A 24,932-nucleotide genomic window follows, 5' to 3' on the forward strand; every position below is an offset into this window, starting at 1 on the left:
GTAACCCAAAACCAACCGCACGTCACACACCCTGGGGGAGCTCAGCAAGCTGCCTGCTGCCGCTCCGCCGAGCAAGCCGATCCCCACAGTGGGGTGAGCCCAAACAGAAAATGTAGATCGGCCAGCATATAGATCCCACCCTCAGATTCTCTCCCAGCGAAATCGAGAGTAGCCCGGCTCGTGCACGAGCTCCCAGTGCTGCAAGAGAAGCTGGAGGAAAGGGTTTGAGTCCAGGAAAGCCTCGGAAAAGTAAACCATCACCCTACTTTGCCGCCCTCCCATTCCCCCCGCCACAAGCTCTGGTAGTGGTAATGTCAAGAACCCAGAAATGCAGAGCAGTGCAAGGGAGAGTAAGATGCTCCCAGCATCCTAAGGCAGACTGAAAGACCCCTGGCTGCAGAGGTCCCCGTGGAAATGGACTGGCCGGGGGCCGTCCTTCTGACCCGGGGAGGGAAGGGAAACAAAGCCAAAGAGAGGTAAACGTCAAACGTTAATGTGATCTTTATTCTACAGCATGTGGGGTATGTGTGCAACCCACAAGGATACAGAATGCTCTACAAAACCAAACTGAACCATCCAAAATGACACTAGATGAAGACTGAACCCATAGTCATGTCTCTTAAAAACACAACGCGGTCCTGTTTGCCGTATTATGGAAAAGAGAGAGCACAAGAAGGGAGCGTGAAGGACTGAGGTTTGTGCCAAGGTAGCTTCCTCTTGTTATTGCACTTTTATTCTACACACTTAGTATGTTACACTTTTATTAACACTGTAATAGACATTAGTCCTTTAAAACAAACAAAAATATTACATAAGGATAAAAGACAACAGGCCGTCCAGACCGATTTCCTTTTCAACCCTCTGAGTCGGGTGGCCTCCCCCAACGCCAGGTATTCACAGTCTCCGTGCGCATCTCAACTGGACTGGATGTTAACAAGGCACAAGACGTTAACAACAAACCCTTTTAAGAACAGTAGTGCTCCTCGCAACCCCCAAAGGAGTTTGCAATACACGTTTCTGAAGGGTACTCCCTCCTCACCCACTTTAACACAGCACTAGCCCTTACCACTCCCCCCATATTTAGAAGGATAAATCCACTTTTTTTTCTTTTAAAGAAAAAGTGGGTTATTTGATCCAGCAAATCCAGAAGTCAAACTTTGAAAACTCAAAGAAAGCAACTACTCTTTTGGCGAAGGACTCTTCGAGGGCCCTTTATCCGGCTCCGAAGCAGTAGGAACTTTGCGGAGATTCCCTCCCTGATTAGCCAGATGGAACACCAAGCATGCCTTCTCTCCAAAGCAAGGCCACGGGGGACCTCTGCCCCCCAAGTGCTACCGTAATCACCGATCCCTCTTGGCTTCTCAGTGCTAAATAATAAGCCCCCCCCCCAAAAAAAAATATATATATATATAAAGTGTCATTCAGTGCAGTTATCACTTTGGAGCCCTGCCACCCCAAACCCCTTCTCTTGTCAGGAAACAACTTTGCAACCCCTCTTTGGCAGCTCAGCAAAGATGCATCAAAATGCACTAGAGAGCTGACAGGTACTGGGGAAGAGTTCTACCAGTCCCGTTTCCATCTGTGGTAGTAATATGTCCTTTCCTTCACTGTTTCCTTGAATTTTAGTGTTAAAAATTACGAGAAGCTGCTACCTAGGCTCTGTCCCCTTGAAACTGATGGAGTCACAAGTGATTCTCTTTGGTCAGGGAAGAACCAGCACAGCCCTCCTTCCTAGAGAAGTGGAAGGCTTGCTCAATCAATGAGCCACTCTCTACAGAGGATCCAGGAACTAGGGCATGCCTAGTGGAAACCTCAGCCAAACGAGCATTCCTCAACTCGTGCCAGACTGGCCTCACTGCCAGCTCCCGAGGCACAGGGTCAGCCACTCCGGGGCCCCAGGCTCCACCATTTCTTGATTGCTCTGCAAGAAGGTCCTTCACTCAGTTCTGAAGTAACGTAGTGACTGGACTTCAAGCATATTAAAAATGGCCAGGTGATCATTTTCAGGCTGGGGTAAATTGCCCTAATGAATGATTAGAAGGGTAGAACACAGTAAGGGTAATCCGTCCCATCCTTCCTCCTCCCCCAGCCACAATCTCACCTCACCACTTGGGAGAGCACATACAACCAAAGCTAGGAGGTAAAATCTTTAGGACTTTGGTCTCGTTGAGCCCGCTACAGCCCAAGTGCCCCCAGACTTCTTTGAATACCTAGTGTCTTCCCAAGTAATATACAGTACAGTACATTTCATGGCATTCCATCACTTTAATAATAATGGGTGCCAAGGAACAAAGAATCCAAAATTAGCTGACAATGTTATAAAACGAAAGCAAAGTATGCATGTGTTATATATCGTATTCCTGCACTCAGCCCGCTGAGTGTTCGAATCACACCTCCCAAAGAACTCTATGTGGACTTTGGCAGGCCCGGAGAGCTTCAGGAATATCTTGCAACTTTTCTCAAAACACTTTTTTTAAAATGAATTGTTAAAACAACTACTGTCTTACTTAACATTGGTCCCTCCTCTCCTCCCTCCCCACTCAGGCAAAAAATGTGGGAATCTGCTAGGAAACTGGTGTCTGAGAGCAGACTAAGCTGCAGGGGACACATTGAAAAGGGACACTGGGCAGAGGGGACCCCCCCCCCACGCATGAATGGGGGTAGGAACTAAGACTTTGGAAGAATGTTAGGAATGTGGCTTCCACAACAGCAGCACAGACTCCTGATTTGAGCTGGACTAAGACTCTCTGGGAAAGGGAACTATAGAAGACCTTTCCTGAAATTTCATACGGAACAGACACTTAGACTGATTTTTCAGCAGGGAGACACTATTCACCTCTCCTTTTTAAACTTGAAAATCTGGCTTCCTGGAAGCCCCATCATAGTCCCCAGGAAGACACACAAGTTAATGCAGGCAAGAACAGAGTGACTTGAAGAAGTAAAGGTATAAATGGGTATTAACAATTCTAAGAGATCCACTGAACATTCCACCAGAACAAGGCTGGAGCTCATAGAACCCAAAGACACTGAGTCGGTCACTTTATTGCTTGCAAGTAAAATGGTTTTTAGCACTATATGGAGTCTCTGAAGGGCTCCAAGTGCTTGGAGGCTTACTACACTCAAGTGTATCATAATCAGAGCCCAGCACAGCCAAAGAGTGAAAACTGAACTTTACAAGTTACATGAAAAATTTCTTGTGAACACTATTTATACTCTGTTAATGTTTAAGAGATGGTCATTCTAGAAACAACCCTGCAAAATTCCAGCAGCAAATCTGCCCATCTCCTTACACACCTACTCAGGGACCTGCTTCCCAGACTTGGGGGACAGGCACAGGGAGAGACCACAGCGCTTGGAGATTAGGCAGATGGACGGAGGCTGATGCCCTCCTCTATTCCTTCACCCCCCTGGTGTTCTAAGTCAGATGGACCGTCTTGGTTGAGCGAGGCTTTAAGTCAAGATCTGAGGTACATCAACATGTAAATCGTTCCCCTTCAGAACTTCTTCTATTAGGCACACTTCCTGACACACACTCCAAAAGCCCACCAGCACAGCTCCCAGCTGCAGGGGAGGGGAACCACCAGCAAGAGGGGCACACACAGAGCTACAAAAAGCGTTCTCTTCCATCTGGTGCTTTTTTTCTTACATTATATTCAAAATAAAGTAAAAAAGAAGGGACAAGTTGCAAAAGAAATCTTGGTTAAAAAGCTCATTGATGGGAGTTTAAAAACATCAGTGTGTTAGTTTCAAACAAAAAATAGGAATTTTTTATTCTAAGTTTTAGAGATGGCCTGGTATCCTTCTAGAAGGTTTGCAGGGAAGCCCATAGCTCCAGATCACTGCTCATGTCTCAGGTCTCAGCAGTTACTCCACACCGGTCAGTTTTACCCAGACACTCATCCCCAGATATCATGTTAACTGGAGTTTCCCCATCTCGAGACCAAAAAGGGGGGGGGGCGAAATCAAGACCAAAGGGAAGAAGAAAAGATTCTATCCTGGGGTTAGCAGTAACTCAGAATCCGATCACATATGTATATACATACATATGTGTACACCACATTTTTTTTTCTTTTTGTGGCCTCTTGGTGACGTAACCGTGAAACCCACCCCCAGAAGGCAGGGCTATTCAGTGCTATAAAAATGAGCGCGCTGGCACACAAGGAACAGACAGCTCAGTTTCCAGCTCCCTCACTGGGGCCTCCGGCTGTTGCAACCCGAGATCTGGCTGCTGGGAGCACGAAGTTATTGTTTTGCTCGTATGTTCTCACAATCCTGGAACTAAGTGCAAATTTTCTAAGGGCCCTGATGACAGGAGAGACCAAACTACTCCTAGCTAGAGCCAAAAAGATGAAAATTATAGTTTTTAATACTATCGCCACTGCAGTGCCCCGCCTGTCTTAGCAACATACAGTGAATAGACAATTGGTACATTTGCCTCCTTTTCAGTTCTGAGACTGGAACATTGCATTCTTCGGCGTCTGTGTGTCCTAGACGATCTTTTGCTAACGGGATGGCTTGGGGCATCAGTGAGCTGCTGAACGTGCCCCAACAGCCAGCCAACACTTCACAATCCGGGAGGCATCTCAGCCTGGGAAGGTCTCAAGCTGCCCACAAGCATCAGTTCCCTGGGGAGTGCTGTGAATAAATGTCAAATTCTTCCCACCGCCAAAAGGTGAGGGGAAGGAAAGAAACAGAGAGTAAAGGAGAAAGATCTTTGCTTTCAAGTAGAATCATCGAGCCCTCTGTTTGGCTGCTCCGAATGTGACTTGCATAGCCGGTCCATGATGCCCTGAAGCATGGGCTGGACGATGCCCAAGAGAGGCCTCTGAGAGGGGTCCCCGTCCCAGCAGGCCTCCATCAACTGCCAGCACTCCTCGTCAAACACGGGAAGACGCTCTGGCCGGGCCCCTGGAGAAAGGCACATGGAAGCAAGGCCAGAGTCAGTGAGAGGGCCCGTGCCATGATGAGGCCCAACCAGCTCGCAGACCAGGCAGGGCTCAGGAGTTCTGGCTTCAGCTGCAAACACCAAGGTCAGAACCTAGTAGTAACAGTGACAAAAAAACTGGAACGTACTGGCATAGGAAGTTGAAGAATTGGAAACGTTTAAGAAAAAAGCCTTCTTGAAACAGTTCAGTACAATACTGCCTGAAAGCAAAGGTCTGACTTCAGTGTCTTTCCTGGATTCCATGACGGTATGTGGACCCACTGCTCTCGGTCTGCTTTTGATGGTGGGGGTGGGGCGGGGGGGGCAGGACAAAGTAGGGCTTGTGGCTCTTACCTCTCCGCACATTGTTCCAGAGATGGTCTTTGCTAGCACACCTCTCAAATGCTTCAGGGAGCTTGACAGAGCCCGAGCAGATATACCAGAAGAGAATACCAAAGGCGTAGACGTCGACGGAATTATCATACTTCCCTGTAGCGAGAAGAGGCGATGGCAGTGAGCCAGGGACAGAGAGTGGCTGCATCCCTGCTCGCAGGGTCTGCAGAGGTCTCCACGCCTTTATTTCTAAAGCTTATAACATCCATTGCCTCCCCTAACAACCCTGGTAGGTAGGACTGTTTACAACGCCCATCTTATTACACCCCAAACCACAGTACTGGGAGGGCAGAGCTGAGGCCAGAGCCTGACAAAGGAGGAGGACAGGCCTTTGATTCTGACGCAACAACCAAGAAGATTCATCCTGATAGGTCGGATTAGGGAAGCAAGGCCGGGAAACGGGTGGGTAGATGGGAACCAGAATGTAAAAGTCTTTAAAAATCAGACAGAAAAGTCTGGATTCAATGGACAGCAGGAAGTCCTCTATTGTTTTAGGGCAGCAGGTGACATGAAGAATGTATTTTAGAAAGAATTCTTCTGTCAGCAGGAGGACTGCAGAGAAACAATCCAGGGAAATGAAACATGAAACAGCCAAAATAAAATGAAAGCAGTGGGAATAGAACTTCTGTAGGAAGGAAATCTAGAGAAAGATAAATGATGAGTGTGTGCTTGGAGCTACTGTGGGTTCGGCTAACCCCTAATCCTTACGAGCCCGACTCCGTGAAGGGCTGGGGGCAGACCTGTGAGTGAGGCTAATGAGAGGAGGCCGCGCAGATCGCCCATTCGAACTCTTCTCCACGCTGACAAGGGGCCTGCCGTGACCTTCCCATCTGCCTCAGCAACACCATGACCATCTCCCATCCCTCAGGTCCCTCAGGTTCAAGCCCTTGGGTCCTAGTCTGGTCCTTCTTTGCTGTTCGTCGTCGCTGCCCACTTGATCATGCCCTGAGCTGCCCTGGCACCCGGCGCACTTGCTTTGTCCCCACACTACCAGCAGCCTGCCCCTGGACACAAGCACCACCGCTCTGCCTACCTCAGTTCTGGCCGTTCGCACCCCCGGCCACCTCCTGCTGCTAAGCTAACCTTCCGCGAATGTGTTTTCATCCCGCGCCTGCGCACGAGCTCAAGTTCCTTACTGCTCCCACATCGAGCCCTCACTCCTCTGCGCGGACTTCAAGCTCAGAGAACTTCATCTCCAACCTTGTGTGCTGTTATTCCCCCCATGGACTTCCATCCTGTCTTGCTTATTTCTATGCTGTTTTCCTAGTTCCCTTTCCCCAGCCTCCAGAATGTTCTCTCCTTCGTGACACGTGGTTTGAGTCTAGAGCCAGAAAAACCTAGATTCCAATCCCAGCTCCATCATCTTTAGCTCCGTGTTTTGGGGTGGCTTTCTGACGTTCACCAATCTAGACTCGACTTTATCTGTGACACGGGCATGAAAATGCATCGCCATCGCCACAGAAGGGCCGTGAGCATTAAATGGAACAAAACGTATGAAAAGGCATACTCCTGCCGCCCAGCTCAAAGAACACGCTTCCTACGAGCTCCCTTCCCAAAGACCAATTTTTCCAGACCTGACTCAAGCTCTACCGGCCATCTCACTTCTACCGCAAAACTGTCAAACATTTCAACCCTCCTTTGTCACTTGGCTGAACAACAACATCATGTTAGCTGGCAGCCGTGTCAGCACCCGTCACGTGCTGTCGTTCACTGCTTCCTGGTTATTGAATGTCTCCCAGTGCGTCTCTGTCATCCGCAAGCCCCTCACTGATCAAGGCCGACTCCTGACACATCAAAGTTACTCAGTCGGCACTTTATGAGCAGCCGGTCGGCTGACTGTGGCAATTATGGCGCGAGCAGCCCGGAGAAACCTCTACAGGAAGACCTGGTGGCTCCCGCGTGCGCGTGCGCTGTTCCTGATGTTCCTGCTGCCCGCTCTACCTCTTCCCTTTCCCCGCTCCTTGCCTCAGGGCTCCCTCCTCTGCTTCTCCCTCACCTGCACCAGGCCTGCCAGGAGTCCCTGCGGATACTACTTAGCCCAAGGCGGAGCCCTCAGGGCTAAAGCACGGAGCCCTGCTGAAGCCCCCTCCCTGCCCCACGGCTTACCTGTGAAGAGTTCAGGGGCCATATGGATGGGCGTCCCCACGATGCTGCCTGACATCATGGCCTCTGGCTTGCAGAATCCTAAGTCCGTGATCTTGGCACGGTCCTGCTTGTCCAGCTGCCAGCAGAGCAGGGGAGAGTCAGCCTGCATCGTAGCCTGCACGCAGCACCCACTTGCACACTCGAGCTCAGAGCAGACGTCTCCCTCCACGGAGCACTTACGCAAGCCTCCCTGTCTCCAGATTCATTCCCACTCCTGTCTTCTCCCCAGACCGCAAGCAACCTGATGGCCGCGGCTGTCTTTTTCAACTTTGTATGCCTCACGCTTAGCGTAGGGCCTGGCACATCGCAGACACTTAGTAAGTCTGGGAAGAATGAATAAGTGAAAGACACAGAGGAAAGTAGTTCAGTTCCTGATGATTCTCCTCTGACCTCCAGACCCCAGAGCAGAAAGTCGCTAAGGAAGAAGGCTGAGGAGTCCTCTGGTCAGCTGAGGAGAGCTGCCTGATTTCCCCACAGTTTCCTTTCCTAAAGGTCCAAGAGACTAAATCTGTGCTTCATTTGACAACTGAGAAGCCTCTCAGGTTTCAGCCTATGATTTTAGGGCAATCTTTCCCTTCCCCCATCCTGCTGTCATCTTTACATAGCACGTAAGTGTTGCCAGAGACACCTCGATGCTATCCAACACACTTTCAAGAGGAGCGGGTCAGAAGATCCTTCAGAACTGAGATCCCAGGACTGGTGGGTTCAGGACCACCTTCCCTTTGACGGTGCATTTACCCATCTCAGCCCACATCCAGCCCCACTGACCAAACCCTAAACAACAACCAGACCTGGAATCCTCAAAAACATCAACATCACAAAGCAAAAAAGGGCAGAAGAACTATTCTAGATTAATGGAGGACAGGAAAACATGACAACGGAGTGCACCGTCTGATCCTGGAGTGACCCTGGATCAAACAAGCGAACAAACAGACTGTGTCTGGGTAACTGGGAAATGTGAATATAAACTATATATTAACTAACAGTATTGTACTGACGTTAAATTTCTTTGGTGTGATAATGGCATTTTAATTACACAGAAAAATGTCCTTTTTAAGAGATACAAGCTCGAGTATTTAGGGGTAATGTGCTACCTGTAACTTATTTTCCTATAGTTGAGTGAAAGTGTGTGTGTGTGTGTGTGTGTGTGTGTGTGTGTGTGTGTGAGATAGAGAGAGAGAGACTGAGGAACGGAGAGAGAGGAAGGCTGGAGAAAGAGAACACGAATCTGGATGAACGATATCTGGATCTCCATCGGACCACTCTGTTCTGGAAGTTCAAATGTTTCCAACAGTGTCGGGAGGAAAAACCTGAAGCAACAGAAGCTTGGTCTATGAGGCGGCCTGACACTCCCCAAGCCTTACGTCCAAGATGCCTCAACCCACTCCACTGTCAACGCCACTGTGTTCCCAGCAGGCGCTTCCCGCGATCCCGCCATCCCGCTCACACGTAGGCGGCCCCTCGGAAGGCCACTGAACCCACAGAGGCAGCGTGTTATCTCAGGGAAACAGCTCTACTTACCAGGACATTTTTTAGCTTGATATCACGGTGCACGAGTCCCTGGCTGTGCAGGAAGCGGACCCCTTCCACCACATCTAGTGCGATCTGCAGACGGGTCTTCAGCGTCAGCCCAGCCTTGGGGAGACAAAAGGGCTCACTTGTCACTAACAAGACAACCCCTCAGTCCAACGTGCTTAAACCCACTCCGAGCTCCTTCTGCGGGGTGCACAGAGGACAAGGGCAGAGGAGCAGGCGGGAAGAAGGGAAGAGGAAAGCAGTCAGAAGAAGGAAGCCGAGGGAAAGCGAGGAAGGACAAGCTGTGAGGCCAGATAACATCCCTTGGAGGCTGCACACAGGCGGCCGGATGACCCCACACGGGGCTAGAGGAGGCGCAGGCCAGCAACTGGAGGCAGGAGCTCATTTCCAAGCACCGGACAGACTCTGGAACTGCCCTTGAGGCTCCGAGTAGTTCTAGGTCTCAGGGCGTCTGACCGGCTCGGGCGGTGGAGCATGTGACTCTTGATCTCAGGTTTGTGAGTTCAAGCCCCATGTTGGGCATAGAGATTATTTTTAAAAAACTAAAAATTAAAAAATAAAAATACTCAAAAAAAAAAAAGTATTTCTAGGTCTCTTGGGCAGAACACCTTCTACTGCTTTATGGCCTGGTCAGCCCAGGTTTGGCTTTATGGATTCAAATATCAGAGTCACCCCTCTTACTTTTACCACGCCTCCAACTTAGCACCTCCTGAATTCCAGAGAACATCACATCACTCATCCAGAAGCTCAGCCCACCTGTGGGAAAGCATCAGATAGTGCTGAGCCTAACTCCTCGGAAATGAAGAGCGAGAGCCACTGGGAGAGTCATTTCCTCTATCCTATTGATTTTTCATGACTCCTACAATCATAGTTCTAAGGATTCCCGTCTTTTATTCGGAAGCTTCCATATTAACTGGTACAAGAGACATCTGTGACAAGGGACCTACCCAGATCCTCCAGGGTTAGCTGCCCCAGCCCCACTCAGCCCCCATGTAGGGACCAGACAAGGGAATGTCTCCATATCCCTTGTGGTTGCTTTGGGTGAGGAAAACTCAACAACCAACTGAGGGCACTTCACCTTCACTCAGAATCTTTCAACAGCATTTCACGGTCTACAACGGAATTTGAATTCTATGGAAATTCTTAATTTCTGTGCTCTGTAATTTCTTCTCAACATTTCTTTGCACATCATGCCCCCCCCACTCCCAGACAGCTGCTCCAACATGACTCGCGTCCTTCAAATGCTCTGGGCTTTATGCTACTCCTTCCCAGTGGTATGGATTCTTCCTTCTACCTGCCCAAATCTGACCCATCAAGGTGGATTTATCACACTCAAACGCCACATCTTCATGAAATATTCACCAACTGCAAGTCGGTGAGCTTCTGGCAATTACATTTTTTTTTTTTTTAAGTAGGCTCTATGCCCAACATGGGGCTTGAACTCATGACCCCGAGATCAAGACATGCTCTACCGACCGAGCCAGCCAGGTACCCCTGGCAATTACACTTTTTGCTATCCCCTTATGGTGCTTCACACAGGGTCCTGTACAAAGTAGTCACTAATAAGTATTTGTTGACTAAACAACAAACACTGGCTTTATCCATCGAGAGCAAAATTACAGGGTGCTTCTCTACTCTTCTGAGTCGTCTAGATTTTTACAAAAGGTAACAGTGGTGCACTGGCAGTATTCTGGATACACCCTGGGCCAAAAAAATGGATTCTGAGAAATTTTTAAGGTTTTTTGGAAACGAGGGTAATAAAGCTTGATTATTTTCCAAAAACTTCTTGGGAAAGCTAGGAGGTGTGCATAAACACGGAAGGAAGGCAGGGCAGAGAGGACCGCACGGGGCCGGCTGCGGGCCGCTCTGGCCGCGTGGCCTCACCTTCAGCCCCGTGTAGAGGTCCCGGTGCAGCCGCTCCATGATGAGCAGAACGGCGATGCTGGAGCCGCCGCCGTAGCTGTAGTCGATGACCGAGCCATGCAGATCCACCAAGCGCTCGTGCTGCGGCAGAGACCTGGCGGGAACGGGAGAGGCCGGGGCTGCAGCGCTCCGGCTCTGAGCCTGCACAGCGTGCCGCCGTGGGAGCAGGAGCCCCGAGACCACACCTCGTCCAGGGCCAGAGGTAACGGTCCTCGGCGCAGAGAGAGGGCCAAGAGAACGGCCTCTCTAACAAGAATAAAGGATCACAGAATCTAAAAACTGACAGGCCTAAAGGACTAAGAAGTCAAACGGAAGGCAGAGTCTGAGAAATCAGGATGGTGGGGAGGGGGCTGCAGAGACCGTGAGGGCCTGCAAGAGAGCCCATTTCTGGGCCCAACACGGAAACACCGGCAGCAGCATCATGGGACACAGGAATGGAGAGACAAGGCGTGCTGCAGCTCTTGGTACGAAATTCCTACCAGGCTTCTGGCTTCTTCTCTGGATCTTCTGCCATAGAGACGAATGACAGGAAAACCTACCTCATGTAGTGAAACTCCAAAGCCAGGTCATTCCAGTGCTTCTCGTCCGGAGGGACAACCGACTTGAGGGCACAAGGGAAGTGTCCCCCCCAGTTGTCACACAGGTACACCACACCATACTGGCCCCGGCCGAGCTCCTGCCCCAGTTTAGGTTTACCTATAAAGTATGGAGACAGAGATAAGGCAGGAGGGATGAGAACTTGCTGGGCAACCTCCCTGAGATTCTCAGACATGCGGGGCACCTGGCTGGCTTGGTCAGGGGAGCACGTGACTCCTGATCTCGGGGTTGTGGGTTTGAGACCCACACTGGGTGTACAGATTACTTAAAAATAAAATCTTGGGGCGCCTGGGTGGCACAGCGGTTAAGCATCTGCCTTCGGCTCAGGGCGTGATCCTGGTGCTATGGGATCGAGCCCCATCAGGCTCCTCTGCTATGAGCCTGCTTCTTCCTCTCCCACTCCCCCTGCTTGTGTTCCCTCTCTCGCTGGCTGTCTCTATCTCTGTCGAATAAATAAATAAAATCTTTAAAAAAAATAAAAATAAAATAAAATAAAATCTTAAAGATTGCATATGAAAAAAATATGTAAAATATCTTGTTAAAAAAAAAAGATTCGTAGGGCACCTGGGTGGTTCAGTCAATTAAACATCTGCCTTCAGCTCAGGTCATGATCTTGGGCTCCTGGGATCAGGCCCCACATCAGGCTCCCTATTCAGCCAGGAGTCTGCTTCTCCCTCCGCCCCTGTCCTCTGCTTGTGCTCACTCACTCCCTCTCTCTCTCAAATAAATAAAATCTTAAAAAAAAAAAAAAAAAAAATTTCTTAGATACGGACCTAAGAGTAGGAAGTCATAATTATGCTGGGGGGAGAAATTTTGATGCTACTGGAAACGAGTAGAAAGTAACCTAACTGGTCCGATTTAAATAAACTTCACTCATGTTGTCTGAACTGTACAAGTAGCAGGACCATACAGACTTCAGGGAATTCAAAAACACATCAGGGGTGCTGAGGCAGCTTTGCAAGGAAGCAGCTTTAGACACTGGGATTCTCCGAGGTAGAACACGAGAATGTCAGGTTTCCAGAACTTCTCCCCATTTACTTGGGAAAAACAGGACTCACGATGCAGCAAGACGTCCTGTAAAGAACGGCTTTCCAGAGAAAGGCGAGCCAGGCGTGGGGCGTGATCTTTCCGAACCTTCAACCACAGATCTTCTGTTTTCTCCAACCGGCCTGAGTGGCCAGCTTCTAGCTGAGAGGGAAACAGAAAAAAGATATGTGACTTATCAAGTCCCCAGCTTGGCTGCCTCAACTATTATATGGGGAAGTAACAGCTACCGCCTAAGGGTCACCGTGAGAGTTACACAAGACATCCGCAAGTGACTGGTTCACGTGAGCTCTCGGTCAGTAATAACTGTTCCTCCTGGATGCGTACCTGCATCTCTGCACCCCACACTCTACACACACGTACACACATCCACCCCAAGGGGACAAGCAGATGTCACATAACCATGAACCAGTATGAAAGGTGCAAAGTCATCCTTTCTTTGACTCATTCCTAAAATACTAAATAACTTAAATAAGTAGAATTCCTACCCCCCTTGATTTTCATTCCTTACTCAGTGAAATGGGGAGAAATTAACTGAGTTCCCTCCATGTTCCCTGGAGTTAGAAAAATCTCCACATGAAAGATGTATTGATGAAACTTCCCATAACATAATATTATCATTTAACAACTAGGAAGAAAATATACTGACGATTTTGTAAAAATTGTATGAAGAGCAGTGGGCAAAATATTCCCCGACGGATAGGTTCCTCTCTCGCTTCCCGCATGCCCACCTGCCGCAGGGACGCTGCAAAAGCTTCGTGGGAACTGTTGAGCCGGGTCCGGAACTGGCTGCAGATGCTCTTGGCCAACTTGGAGGCACTGAGGCTCTCGATGGCTTCCTGCGCCACCTTCCGCTTCCACTCCAGCGTGATGGCGGGCGGGCTCACCCACGTGATGCGCTGGATGATCTACAGGACGGGGTCGGTGAGCGCACGCACGGGCGGGGGACAGGAGCCCCCAGAAAGAACCGACGTCCCTCCCGTCGGGGCTAGCCCCTCGTATGAAGAAAGGAGCCCCGGGAAAGCCAAGACTCCTCTCCAGTTCCATCGACCTCAGAATCAGAGCTCAGACCAACGGAAAGCATCAAAGAACACCAGGCCGAGTCTACGTGCTCGCAACCCTCACCAGGGACACTTAGCGCCAGGGGTGCCTGATAATTGCCTTTCTGAACTCAGTATGGAGAAAGAGCCACGTCGCATGCCAGAAAAGAAACCACATAAATGGCCTCTGGCGACAAAGCCTGGTTCTGAGAAGACATTTAGGCCGGGAAAAAGGAACATGAAGAAGCTAGTGAAGGAGACTTTGATGGCTGCATAAAATTTCATTTCAATGCACTACTTTAAGCATTAAAGGGGCACTAGTCCTAATTATTCCAAAATAGGCATAAACCAGAACTCTTCCGGGCAGACAAACCAGGACAAATGGCCACCCTATGCCAACAGAATATCCTAGACATCAGTCGCTATTAGAGTGACTAACGTTGATCGGGGCCGACAAGGGGCGGAAAATGTTTCTCTACACCAGCTCCACCTGTTTGATTTGCTCCCACAGCATCCTTGTCACCGAGGACCCTGAGTGAAACGTAACTTCAACGTGATAGGCGGCATTTAAGATCTGAAAGAGAACACACAAAAGAAAATCAATATGCCCTGAGCAGAGTGGCCGATTAAAAAATGTGATAAACAGTATTTACTTAAAGCAGAGAGTCCCGTTTCAAGGTTCCCAAATATATCCTCCCGTAAACATGCAGAGTCTACAAGGGCTGATCATCGATTTTGTCTCTCTGGGCCCCTTTACTTCCGTCTTCACCGTCTTGCATGTTGCCTTAACTGCAACTTTGTGGTTCACAAGCACCTCTGAGAGGCAGGGGTCATGTGATGGGAAAACGAAACAAAACTCAAACTGGATGGGCAAAACGGTGAAAGGGAAATTCTTGGCTAGCTCGGGGTTGGGCTCGCGTGTGGGCTCTGTCTCCTGTGGTGTCTGTGATGTGGTGTCTAACAGGTCTTTGAGTACCTGTTTGAGATAATTACTGGTGATGTGAACGGAGACATCCTGGGACTTCTCCAGGCTCTGCAGACAGCGCTCCAGGGTCCCCACGAAGCTCTCGCGCAGGTAATCCACCGAGCTGATGAGCTTGTTGGCCACTGCCTGATTGAGCCGGGAGACAATGAGCTCCTGGATCTGCCGGATGCAGCATTTGACCTCTCTAGTGCCCACTGCCTCTCCATTCTCAGGGACGATGACATCTGTGGAGGCAGAGAAAGAAGCCAGTTGGCTGTGAGGGGAAGGGGCAGACACTCAGAGTAAAGTCCTCTCCCCATCAGAGCCAGGGAGCCGCCATGACGACGGCTGTAAGACACACGGTTGGCTGACGAACTCTGACCCTCCGCGTGATCAGGGCCCACGCGGTCCTCTACTACTTAGGGCATCGAAGAATCCCGAGAAGGAACAACTGTGTCTAGAATGAGCCTATTGATTTTGTCAGCTTTTTTGTCCTACTTATAGGACGGGAGGAACATTTATAGAATACAGACTATTTGAAAGGCACCGTAATAAGTATTTTATATACGTAATCGAATTTAATCCTCATGATATCTTTGTCAGGTGGGTATTACTGGTCGTATTTTATAGGTCAGGAAACAGCCTCAAAGAGAGGACAGAGGGGGCACTGGGAAGGGGACAGTACAGTTAGGAAGGACGACGGTTAGCATCTGAACCCAAAGCTCTTGGACTGCCTTGGATCTCTGTAACAATTCACACTGTGGAGCTCCTGGAAAAATACAAGAGTTGGGGATTCGATGTTAATCAATTACTAGATAAAAAGTAAAACTGGAATATTGTTGCCAACCTGCTACTACCTCCCAGAATTAGAAAGCTGTTCTGACAGTCGGAGAACAGAACCTAAAACAAATTACCTGCAAAAACTCCACACCTAAAAAGGCACTCTCATGTCACTGTGGGAATTTAAATTGGTGCCAACTCTTTGAAGGAAATCTCATAATATCTATCAAAAAAAATTTTTGAACCTATCAAAATTTTCAACTAACCAACCAACCAGCAAAAATAACTAAATACCCTTTGACCTAACTATTCTGCTTCTAGGAATTATTTTTCTAGAAATATACCTTTACAAGTTCCAAAGATATATATGTAAATGATAATGCAGTAGAGTTTGTAATAGCAAAAAAGAAAAAAAATAAGTCTAAATGTCCATCAGTAGGGATATAAATAAAATCAGATACATCTATTAGAAGAAAACAAATCCATGTGTACATTTATGGAAAGATCTCTAAGGTAGGAGTTCAGTGAAAAAGCAAGAGGCAGAAGAAAGAAGAACATGGAGGACAACTAGGCAGCTGGAGGACAGCATCTTTATATCTGAGTGAAGTACTATGTATGTAGGTATTATCTTTCAAAAAAAAGTATTTCTGGAAGTATGTATGTAATACGGCCTGCATGCATGCATCACCTCTATTTTTATTGTTTTTTTTAAGATTTTATTTATTTGAGAGAGAGAGTGTGCACGCATGTGCACACGAGCAGGGGGAGGGGCAGTGGGAGAGGATCAAGTAGACTCCCCGCCGAGCAGGGAGCCTGCCATGGGGCCCGATCCCAGGACCCCGAGATCACGACCTGAAGTCAGACACTTAACTGACTGAGCCACCCAGATGCCCCCCATTATCTTTATTTTAAAATAAAAACCAGTACCAGAAACCTGGCTCCTTGGGCTATGTGGTAGCTCTCTTCTAAATCTACTTATCATTGCCTCACGGATCCCCAGAAAGAACTGAGAACAAGGTTCAGAAGCAGAGATGTAAGTCCTGTGTGATACACAGCTAACTAGGGAAGTGGCTTCACAAATCTACCATGTAGTTGACAGAGCCAGGCGTCTGATCTACTTGTTCCCAGCCCTCCCCCCAACGTCTGCTGAACTAACCACTACATCCCAGGCACCAGACGTGGTATCCCCGGCACACAATAAACAATCAAATATTTCACGGTCTGCCAACCTCCCTGCCCGGCCCACCTTTTACCCTGCGCACTATGATGCCAGCGCTGTTGCCCCAGCGTCATAAGTTAGTCAAAAGCCGTCCTGAGATCGCCACTGGAAGTCCTCCCCACAGTGGGAAGTCCTCCCCACAGTGGGAAGTCCTCCCCACAGTGGGAATTCACCAGAGTTAGCTTTGTTCATCTTTAGAAAGACCTGTAAGAAACAAGGCTTCCTGTGCTTGCTAAAGTAGGCTCTGTGTCCTCCGTGTAAGTGTGACACAGTCATACACCATCATTCACACGCTTGTTCAAACTCCCAAGAGGTGGCGCACAAAGACCGAGGGAACTGCTGTAGGAGATGTGATGAGAAACAAGACCCCGTTCTCCTTCATCTCTCGGATTTTAGAAAACAGTCAGAAGATCATCAACAACTGTAATAAAAGAAAATGAAAAATGCCAGAAATTTCAGGTACGCATGAAATGCGGTAGGAGTTCAGAGGGAGGCAATCACTATTAGCTAAGAAAATTAAAGAACCTTCATGAAAAACGTTATTTAGAAGAGGCCTTGAAGGGTAGGTAGGATTTGGAGACTCACAAAGAAAAGACATTTTGGGTTTAGGGCAGGGCGGGAGCAAAGAGAAAGTAAAGGAAGAGTTGGGGCACAGCTAGCAGCTGAGAGCAACTGAGATGGGAATTAGTGGACGGTGCCCAGTGGGAAACAGGACCGGGAAAGTCGGTCAGGGCCACGCTTTGGAAGATCCTCAACACCAGGCTGAGGGGTCTAAACTTCATCTGTAGGAACAGGGGGCCAACCCAGATGAACTGGGGGAAGGAGAGAAACATGTCCGGGAGACCAATAGGTAGCGAGGAGCTACAGGGAGAGCAGGAGCTCAGGTGGACTGAAGAAGAGGGAAAAGAAAAGCAAAGGTGGATATGAAATACGGAAGAAGACACATGGGGACTTGGCCACTGACCAGATGCGGGGCCAAGGGAGAGCAAAAACCAGAGACCATGCTGAGGTTCCGAAGCTGCTTACCAGGAAGATGGCGGCAGCAGGAACTGGGAATAGATTCAGAGGCGGTAAAGCACGGAAATTCAGAGTACGGGCCCAGGAATCAGACTGTCAGATTCAAACTCTGCCTTTACTCTTCAGTAGCTGTGAATTTGTGAATTTACTTGGGCAAATTATTTAACCTGCCGAAGCCTCAGTTCTCTCATCAAGAAGATAGCAATATGCAGAATCCACAAAGGGATTGGAAAAAAAAAAAAACTGATGTGACATCCCATGTCAGAAATTCTGATTAATCGGTCTGGAGTGCTCTGGGGTGATCTTAAACATCTCCATTTTCAAAAAGCCCCCTAGGAGATTTGGACGTACAGCCATGATTGAGAACCTCACAGGTAACCTGCAAACCACATCCCTGGAATTAATGGGTGGTAGGGCTTATGTTCCTGCAGGGAGGTTTACAAAGCAGTCCATATACAAAGTCAGCTGCATCGAAACCGCAACCCCAAAAGGCCTGACAAATCACTTTGGCCCAATTTTGTCAACAGCCATTCATGAAGAATGGACTTCCAGAAAAGCTATAAACACGACTTTGGGAAATACTCCTGCACTGGGTTTCAGGAGCAGCCTGGAAAGAAAATGAGACTGCAACACACAAAAAAAGAACCAATATGGAAGCATGGGCCATGCCAAAGGTTAAAGCCAAGGTGAAAGCACAACTTAGTAACATTCTTCAGGCAGCTCTTCTCCAGCTCCATCAAGGTCAAGGGGATACAGATATAAACTGGAGATTAAAGAGCGCTATTAGGATGAACTTACCAGAAGTTGGACTACCAGTCCTGGGAAGGAATGAAAGTGAAATCATCCAGGAAGGCCTCTGAGAACGAGAGAGGCCATTCTGGCTAAGTGATTTAAGGTGGGCTCCTACTAATGACAGTTGGGTAGATGAGATTCTCCTGAGTTTCCTTTGGCCTTCAGAATTCATGGGACTCAATTTCCAGCTAGAAAAGGGTTAAAGAATCCTGTGGCCCCAGCAGCCCACACCAAGCTCTCTACACCTACCTTTAAATTCCATGTTGGCAGCATCATCCAGAAGTTCCTCCTTCATGGTGTTAAGTGTCTCAACAATCATGTCCTTCATTTCCTCCTGCTTTCGGTTGGCAATATTCATCAATGATTCGTACAACTCATTTTCCTTCTTTCGAGTATATTCCAGACGTTTGGGAGTGATCTGCAGGTCCCGCTGCATGTCAAAGGCCTGGTTAATAAAGATGTCGAGGCAGTGGCAGTGCACCCGGTTCAGGGCCTTGGCTGCATCCACCAGGCGGGTCTGTAGCACCTGGTGAGAAAACGTGCTCAAGTGCCTCAGTTTCTCACTTTGCTCCACCAACATGCTCTGAGCTTTAGTGTCTTGGCCAGGGGCCCCACAGTTACAGTGACTGCTGCTCAGATAGCCCAGGTCCATCAGCTGGTGATGGAGGGGTGATCTTTCATTCTCTAGTCTTCTGGTGGATGAGGCAATGATCTCCGAGCCCAGCTTCGGCACTTTGAAAAAGAACACGGGAAAGGAGAAATACTTTCGGATTTCCTGAAGCTCTTGCTCATCCCTCTCAGACAGTTCATCTTTGTGGAGTGCATAGGTTATCACAGGCAAGAAATCGTTCACCAAGTCACCCAGAACATCCACTGCAGGCCGGAGGCCTTGGCACGGTGCTACCACAATGTCCACGTCCTGGAAGGGGAAGGGGGGTCATATCAGCACTTTGGGGTCAGAACCAAACCTTGCCTCCCCAAAGTCCCACACTGAGACCAAAATCCAGATCTGTGACAGGGCAGTGGAACTTCAGTATGCCCCAATCACTTGCCCACCTCCTTCCTGAGTTCCCAACACTCCCTGCCTAAGAGGCAGGCACTCATCTAGAGAGAGAGAGAAAACAGTCTGTAGAAAGGATGGCAGTCTTTCGTTATCTCAGATAAAAGGACTTTAGTTCCTGGCTTCCTTCCCCACCAATGCCCTCGATGCCCTCGGATGAAGGAGTAAGACAAATAATGGAAGGAGAAAGAATTGATGTGGAAATGATCTGATCGGGATTGAGCCTGTCTGGAACATTCCTCCCACTCTCCCCTTTGCTCATATTACCAGCCCCGCCTTTCTAAGGCAGCTAACTCCCCTGCAGCCTTCCAATCTCCCTGTGTACTCTTGTCATGCTTAGTGAGTCTTTCCTGGTACACAGTCCCAAGCACTCTCTACTTCTCCTTTCCTTAATGTACAACGCATTTATAATTTATTTTTTAAAACCCATTTTTGGGGCCAGGGTGCTGGGTTCCTAGAGTCCCACATCAGGCTCCTTGCTCAGCAGGAAGCCTGGCCCTCCCTCTGCCTCTCCCCTTGCTTGTGCACGAAATCTCTCTCTCTGACAAATAAAATCTTAAAAAAAGGAAAAAATAAATAAAATCCATGTTTCCCCAATAGCCTGTCAACGCTTTGAGGGCAGGGACCATATCTACCTCGTTAACTATGGTAACTTCAGTGCCTAACACATAGCTATCACTATTGTTGAATCAATCAAGCACGACACTAAAAGCAAGGTTTGCCAAACATTATTACTGTCCTATTCTAACGGTTTGCAGGTATCCCAAAGTCTTAGCCACGTAAGTCTTGGTAATACCTTTATTCTCATGATCACTTGGTATGACAGACACTAAGGTTTGCCTATCCAATACTTAGCCTCTGCATTATTGGGAAGGCAATGGCCTTTACAGGCAAGGCTGCCCAATCAGCGTGTGGGGCTTTCAGGAAAGCTTCTTAGAGGGGGTCTGATTCTACCAGGAAGTATGCTCTTTGGCCTCATCCTTTTTGCCTGGAAAAAGAAGGTCATCCTACAGCCCTAAGGCAAACCTGAGGGTAGAAGCCAGTATTGAGTATGATGAAGCACAAAGAAACAGAGGCTTGGGTCCCTGCTGATGGCAATGCTGGCACACCAGCCTGGCTTCACTTCTTTCATGTAAGGGAAAAAAAATTAACTTCTATCTTGTTTAAGCAAGCCAATTTTCCTGATTGTCTGTTACATATGATTGTACCCAATCATAACTGCTAGACCCAAGATCCTAAAGTGAGTTTCAAGAATGATCTCTGGGGGCACCTGGGTGGCTCAGTCGTTAAGCGTCTGCCTTCAGCTCAGGGCGTGATTGGGATCGAGCCCCGCATTGGGCTCCCTGCTCTGCTGGGAGCCTGCTTCCTCCTCTCCCACTACCCTGGCTTGTGTCCCTCTCTCCCTAGCTGTCTCTCTCTGTCAAATAAATCAATAAAATCTTTAAAAAAAAAAAAAAAGAAGAAAAAAAGAAAGATCTTTGGCTTAGAAACAAACCTCTACAGGTCTTTTTCTAGCCAATAGTTTCTGCTTTTGTGTTCTACTTCTTTCCTGAGGATCCTGAGGCACGTAAAGAGCAGATGTTTCCATCCACTGCATATGCTGCTCTTCTGTATCTTTGAAATTGTGTACTTCGCCTGGTATTCCAGACCTAAGGGTCGACCAGGAGACTCCTGGCCTGTATCACCACTGTACGCACACCACGTAGGATGTCTTCAGGGACCTGCAAACTCAAAATCAATCCTCCACAGAACTCTAGCCCATTTTACAGAGTTACAAAAGAATTCAACACAAACCTGTTCAAGTTTGTGTCTTTAACATTTATCAGATGTTGCAAATGAAATACCTTATTTGAAACGTAAAAAATATGCAATTGTTTTTTTCCTTTCAGACTCATATTCTGTTTTCATTCCTTACCTTACTGAGTAGCAAGTATTTTTGATGAAAAAAATTTTTAAATAAAAACCTGGGAACTTTTCCCTTTTGATCTCCTTGCCTAGATAAGAAAGGACTGGGAAATGCCAGCCTATTGTTTCTTGTACTCTGTGTGTGTGTGTGTGTGTGTGTGTGTGTGAGAGAGAGAGAGAGAGAGAGAGAGAGAGAGAGAGGTATCTCCCATCCTCAGAAAAACTGTACAAAGATCCCATCTTCCCCAATAAAGAATGTAAGTTTAATTCTCAGGTAGATCTCATAAGTGTTATTTGGCTGGCCACTCTAAACTCTCTAAAGCTAAAAGTGCTTTCAGCATCTCACCATTTCTAATTTGAGCAAACACTAAAAATCCAGCCACTTCCCATCCAAGCCCAGGCCAAGAAGAAATCTGCTGTTTCATTTATGCCTCGAACTGCATGAAATGTTTTCTGGTTGGTAGACTAGTCTGACACTCAGCCAGCCCACTGTTCAAAACAAACCCCCTTTCACTGCCCCAAGTCCCACTGCTAGAGTGTGAATCACCGCATGAGGCATATTCAAAAAGTGGGTAAGAGCTTTTACTGTTTAGAGTAGAACACACAGCTGCCGAAATGCCAACATTATCATACATACAATAATTTGATAAAGACTAGGAGAGAATCCCAAGAAATGAAAAGTTACAGTAAGATAGAGAATTACAGGTGAAAATGTTTTTAAAAATATTTAAAGTTGCAAACCTCTCTTTGATACATTTTGAAAGATATAAATCAATCAAGCTTATTACAGGAATATCATGAGAAGAAAGTCTAAGTACGCAACACCAAAGTAGAGCTCTTTAGAAAATCATCAGGAATAATTTTGTTCGCTTGTTTATTTATGATGTATTTTCTTAAAATTCTAAAATTTCCAAGTTTTCCCCAAAGAACCATTTTGTGTGTGTGAAAAAACCAAAAGCTGTGGGGTCCACTTGCAGAACCAATATCCCTCCTAGGAGACTGACTTTATTTGCTCACAGGTGCAAATTCATTTAAAAACAAAAAACAAAAAACAAACGATTCTGGGCTTTCTAATGGTAGGTACCACCTGATACACTGGCAAACAGAAAGAAGTTGTCCACTCCTAAATCCATCTTGGACTAAACAGCAGTGGGCAGAAAACAAGCACCACACTCGCTCTCCTCCATTCCGCAGTGAATTGGCGTGTGCGGCTGCTCTCATCGCGCTGATTAGCACCATGAGTGCCGGGAGACAGGCAGAGAGAGCCGCCTGTCTGACATCCTGGCAGCGGTACAAACCAGGCTGGAATGTGCTGTGTGATTCTGTGACACTTACAGTGAAGGGATGACTCATCCTGACAGTTACAAACAAAAAGGGAAGCTAGCACTGTCTCCGGGAGACAGGGAGTGAAAAAAGTCATCATGAATACAGAGGACGAGCCAGACCCGTTGTGGGCCCTATTATGGCCCGAGACGGAAGTCTGACCTCAGCCGGTTTCGTGGAAGGCTTTCTGCCTTCCTAGCACCTAGAATGGAGCTGGCACTTTGTGAACATCCAACAAATACACGTGGAATGAATGGATAAATAAACGAGGCCTTTGCTACCTGCTCAAAACCATTTTCTAGAATCATATTTAAATTTCCTATCTTTCAACCCATATCCCATACATTTAGCTGTGATTGCTGTTTGCCTCTACTCCAAGAATAAAGCAGTGAGTAAGCCTTTTGCTCCTAAGTCAATCAGGGAAAAAGACTCTCAGGGAATAATGAGAGTACCCCCAAAATTCCCATTGGGAGTCACCGTGAATTCCTAAAGAGATTTCTCTTGTAGAATGCATTCTGCACAAATCTACAGAATCCATACAAGTTGGTGTGTTAACCATCAATTTTCTCGGCAAGATTAAGAGAATGAACAGAAAGGAGACTGCTACCCTGAAAACACCAGAACTGACCTCTTGGGTTTTGTCTTTGATGTAAAATGACATTATCTTAAATGCCAAGAAGAAACAGCTCAACCACTGAAGAAGCCTGACCACTTCCTAAGAACACTGGCTCTTACGGCTCATGGCACAGCCCTGAAACTCAGTTCTGGTCAAGAATGACTGTATTCAAATGGCTAACAGACACATGAAAAAATGTTCAAAATCATTAGCCATCAGGGAAATTCAAATCAAAACCACACTGAGATACCACCTTACGCCAGTTAGAATGGCAAAGATAGACAAGGCAAGAAACAACAATTGTTGGAGAGGATGTGGAGAAAGGGGATCCCTCCTACATTGTTGGTGGGAATGCAAGTTGGTACAGCCACTCTGGAAAACAGTGTGGAGGTCCCTTAAAAAGTTAAAAATTGAACTACCCTATGACCCAGCCATTGCACTACTGGGTGTTTACCCCAAAGATACAGACGTAGTAAAGAGAAGGGCCATATGCACCCCAATGTTCATAGCTGCATTGTCCACAATAGCCAAATCATGGAAGGAGCCGAGATGCCCTTCAACAGATGACTGGATTAAGAAGCTGTGGTCCATATATACAATGGAATATTACTCAGCTATCAGAAAGAACGAATTCTCAACATTTGCTGCAACATGGACGGCACTGGAGGAGATAATGCTAAGTGAAATAAGTCAAGCAGAGAAAGACAATTATCATATGATTTCTCTCATCTATGGAACATAAGAACTAGGATGATCGGTAGGGGAAGAAAGGGATAAAGAAAAGGGGGGTAATCAGAAGGGGGAATGAAACATGAGAGACTATGGACTATGAGAAACAAACTGAAGACTTCAGAGGGGAGGGGGTGGGGGAATGGGATAGACTGGTGATGGGTAGTAAGGAGGGCACGTATTGCATGGTGCACTGGGTGTTATACGCAACTAATGAAGCATCAAACTTTACATCGGAATCTGGGGATGTACTGTATGGTGATTAACATAATATAATAAAAAAAAAAAAAGAATGACTGTATTAACTGATGGTTCAAGCAGAAGACAGCCATGCTCTCAGGTAGCTCACAAAGGTCCTTGCTCTCTCTACAGTTCTGAAGCCTCAGGTTCCCACCACACAGACAGGAACATAACAACTACATAACACACAGCTCTGCCCAAGCTCCGCAACTGACCCTGTCTCGACCTCAATCCCTGTCTCCACAGTCTACCTACTTTTACTGTCCATTCTCCTCCCGTGCCATTCTCATGGGGCAGTCCAGAGGTTTTTCCGTTTTTTATACAGGTTGATTCTTCTTCATTTTTACATGGTTCCCAGAAGGATCACTCTTAAACGTTAATTACATATTAAGGAAAATACCTCTCTGTTCTTGTTACATTGTAGAAAATACCTGGCTGAATACATACTGAATGGCCTCTCTGCATCTACCTTGCAGCTCTTGGAACATCCAGTACCCAGAGATACAGACAAAAGCAGAAATCTGAAGCTTTATTCTCTTGTCACTTACTAGATTCATCAAAGCAGAGAGACGAAGCAGTAGAACGGAGAAGAGAGAAGGAAGAAGGGAAGATTTTACCTTTTAACTTCATAACTTTAACTTTTGTCTTATTTAGCTTTTAATAACATCCTTCTCTTCTTCCATTA

The 24,932-nt window shown here is 47.4% G+C and overlaps 1 protein-coding gene across 4 annotated transcripts in view; it reads right to left on the bottom strand.

The window, feature by feature from the left end:
* The window catches only part of DSTYK (dual serine/threonine and tyrosine protein kinase), a 54,936-nt gene that overhangs the window by 6,533 nt on the left and 23,471 nt on the right, over positions 1-24,932 (bottom strand). For 3 of the 4 annotated variants that reach the window (XM_034667114.1, XM_034667115.1, XM_034667113.1), the window contains exons 3-12: positions 18,624-19,293; positions 14,579-14,811; positions 14,093-14,176; positions 13,294-13,470; positions 12,577-12,706; positions 11,461-11,617; positions 10,883-11,015; positions 8,984-9,097; positions 7,424-7,538; positions 5,279-5,413 (exon numbers count right to left, since the gene is read on the bottom strand). In XM_034667114.1, the coding sequence (XP_034523005.1) occupies positions 5,279-5,413; positions 7,424-7,538; positions 8,984-9,097; positions 10,883-11,015; positions 11,461-11,617; positions 12,577-12,706; positions 13,294-13,470; positions 14,093-14,176; positions 14,579-14,811; positions 18,624-19,293 (1,948 nt within the window). Of the gene's footprint in view, positions 1-477; positions 4,909-5,278; positions 5,414-7,423; positions 7,539-8,983; positions 9,098-10,882; positions 11,016-11,460; positions 11,618-12,576; positions 12,707-13,293; positions 13,471-14,092; positions 14,177-14,578; positions 14,812-18,623; positions 19,294-24,932 lie in introns of those variants that run through there. The other variant, XM_011223637.3, reaches the window with a different exon arrangement.

Source organism: Ailuropoda melanoleuca, chromosome 8, assembly GCF_002007445.2.
Source record: "Ailuropoda melanoleuca isolate Jingjing chromosome 8, ASM200744v2, whole genome shotgun sequence".
Taxonomy (NCBI): Eukaryota; Metazoa; Chordata; class Mammalia; order Carnivora; family Ursidae; genus Ailuropoda; species Ailuropoda melanoleuca.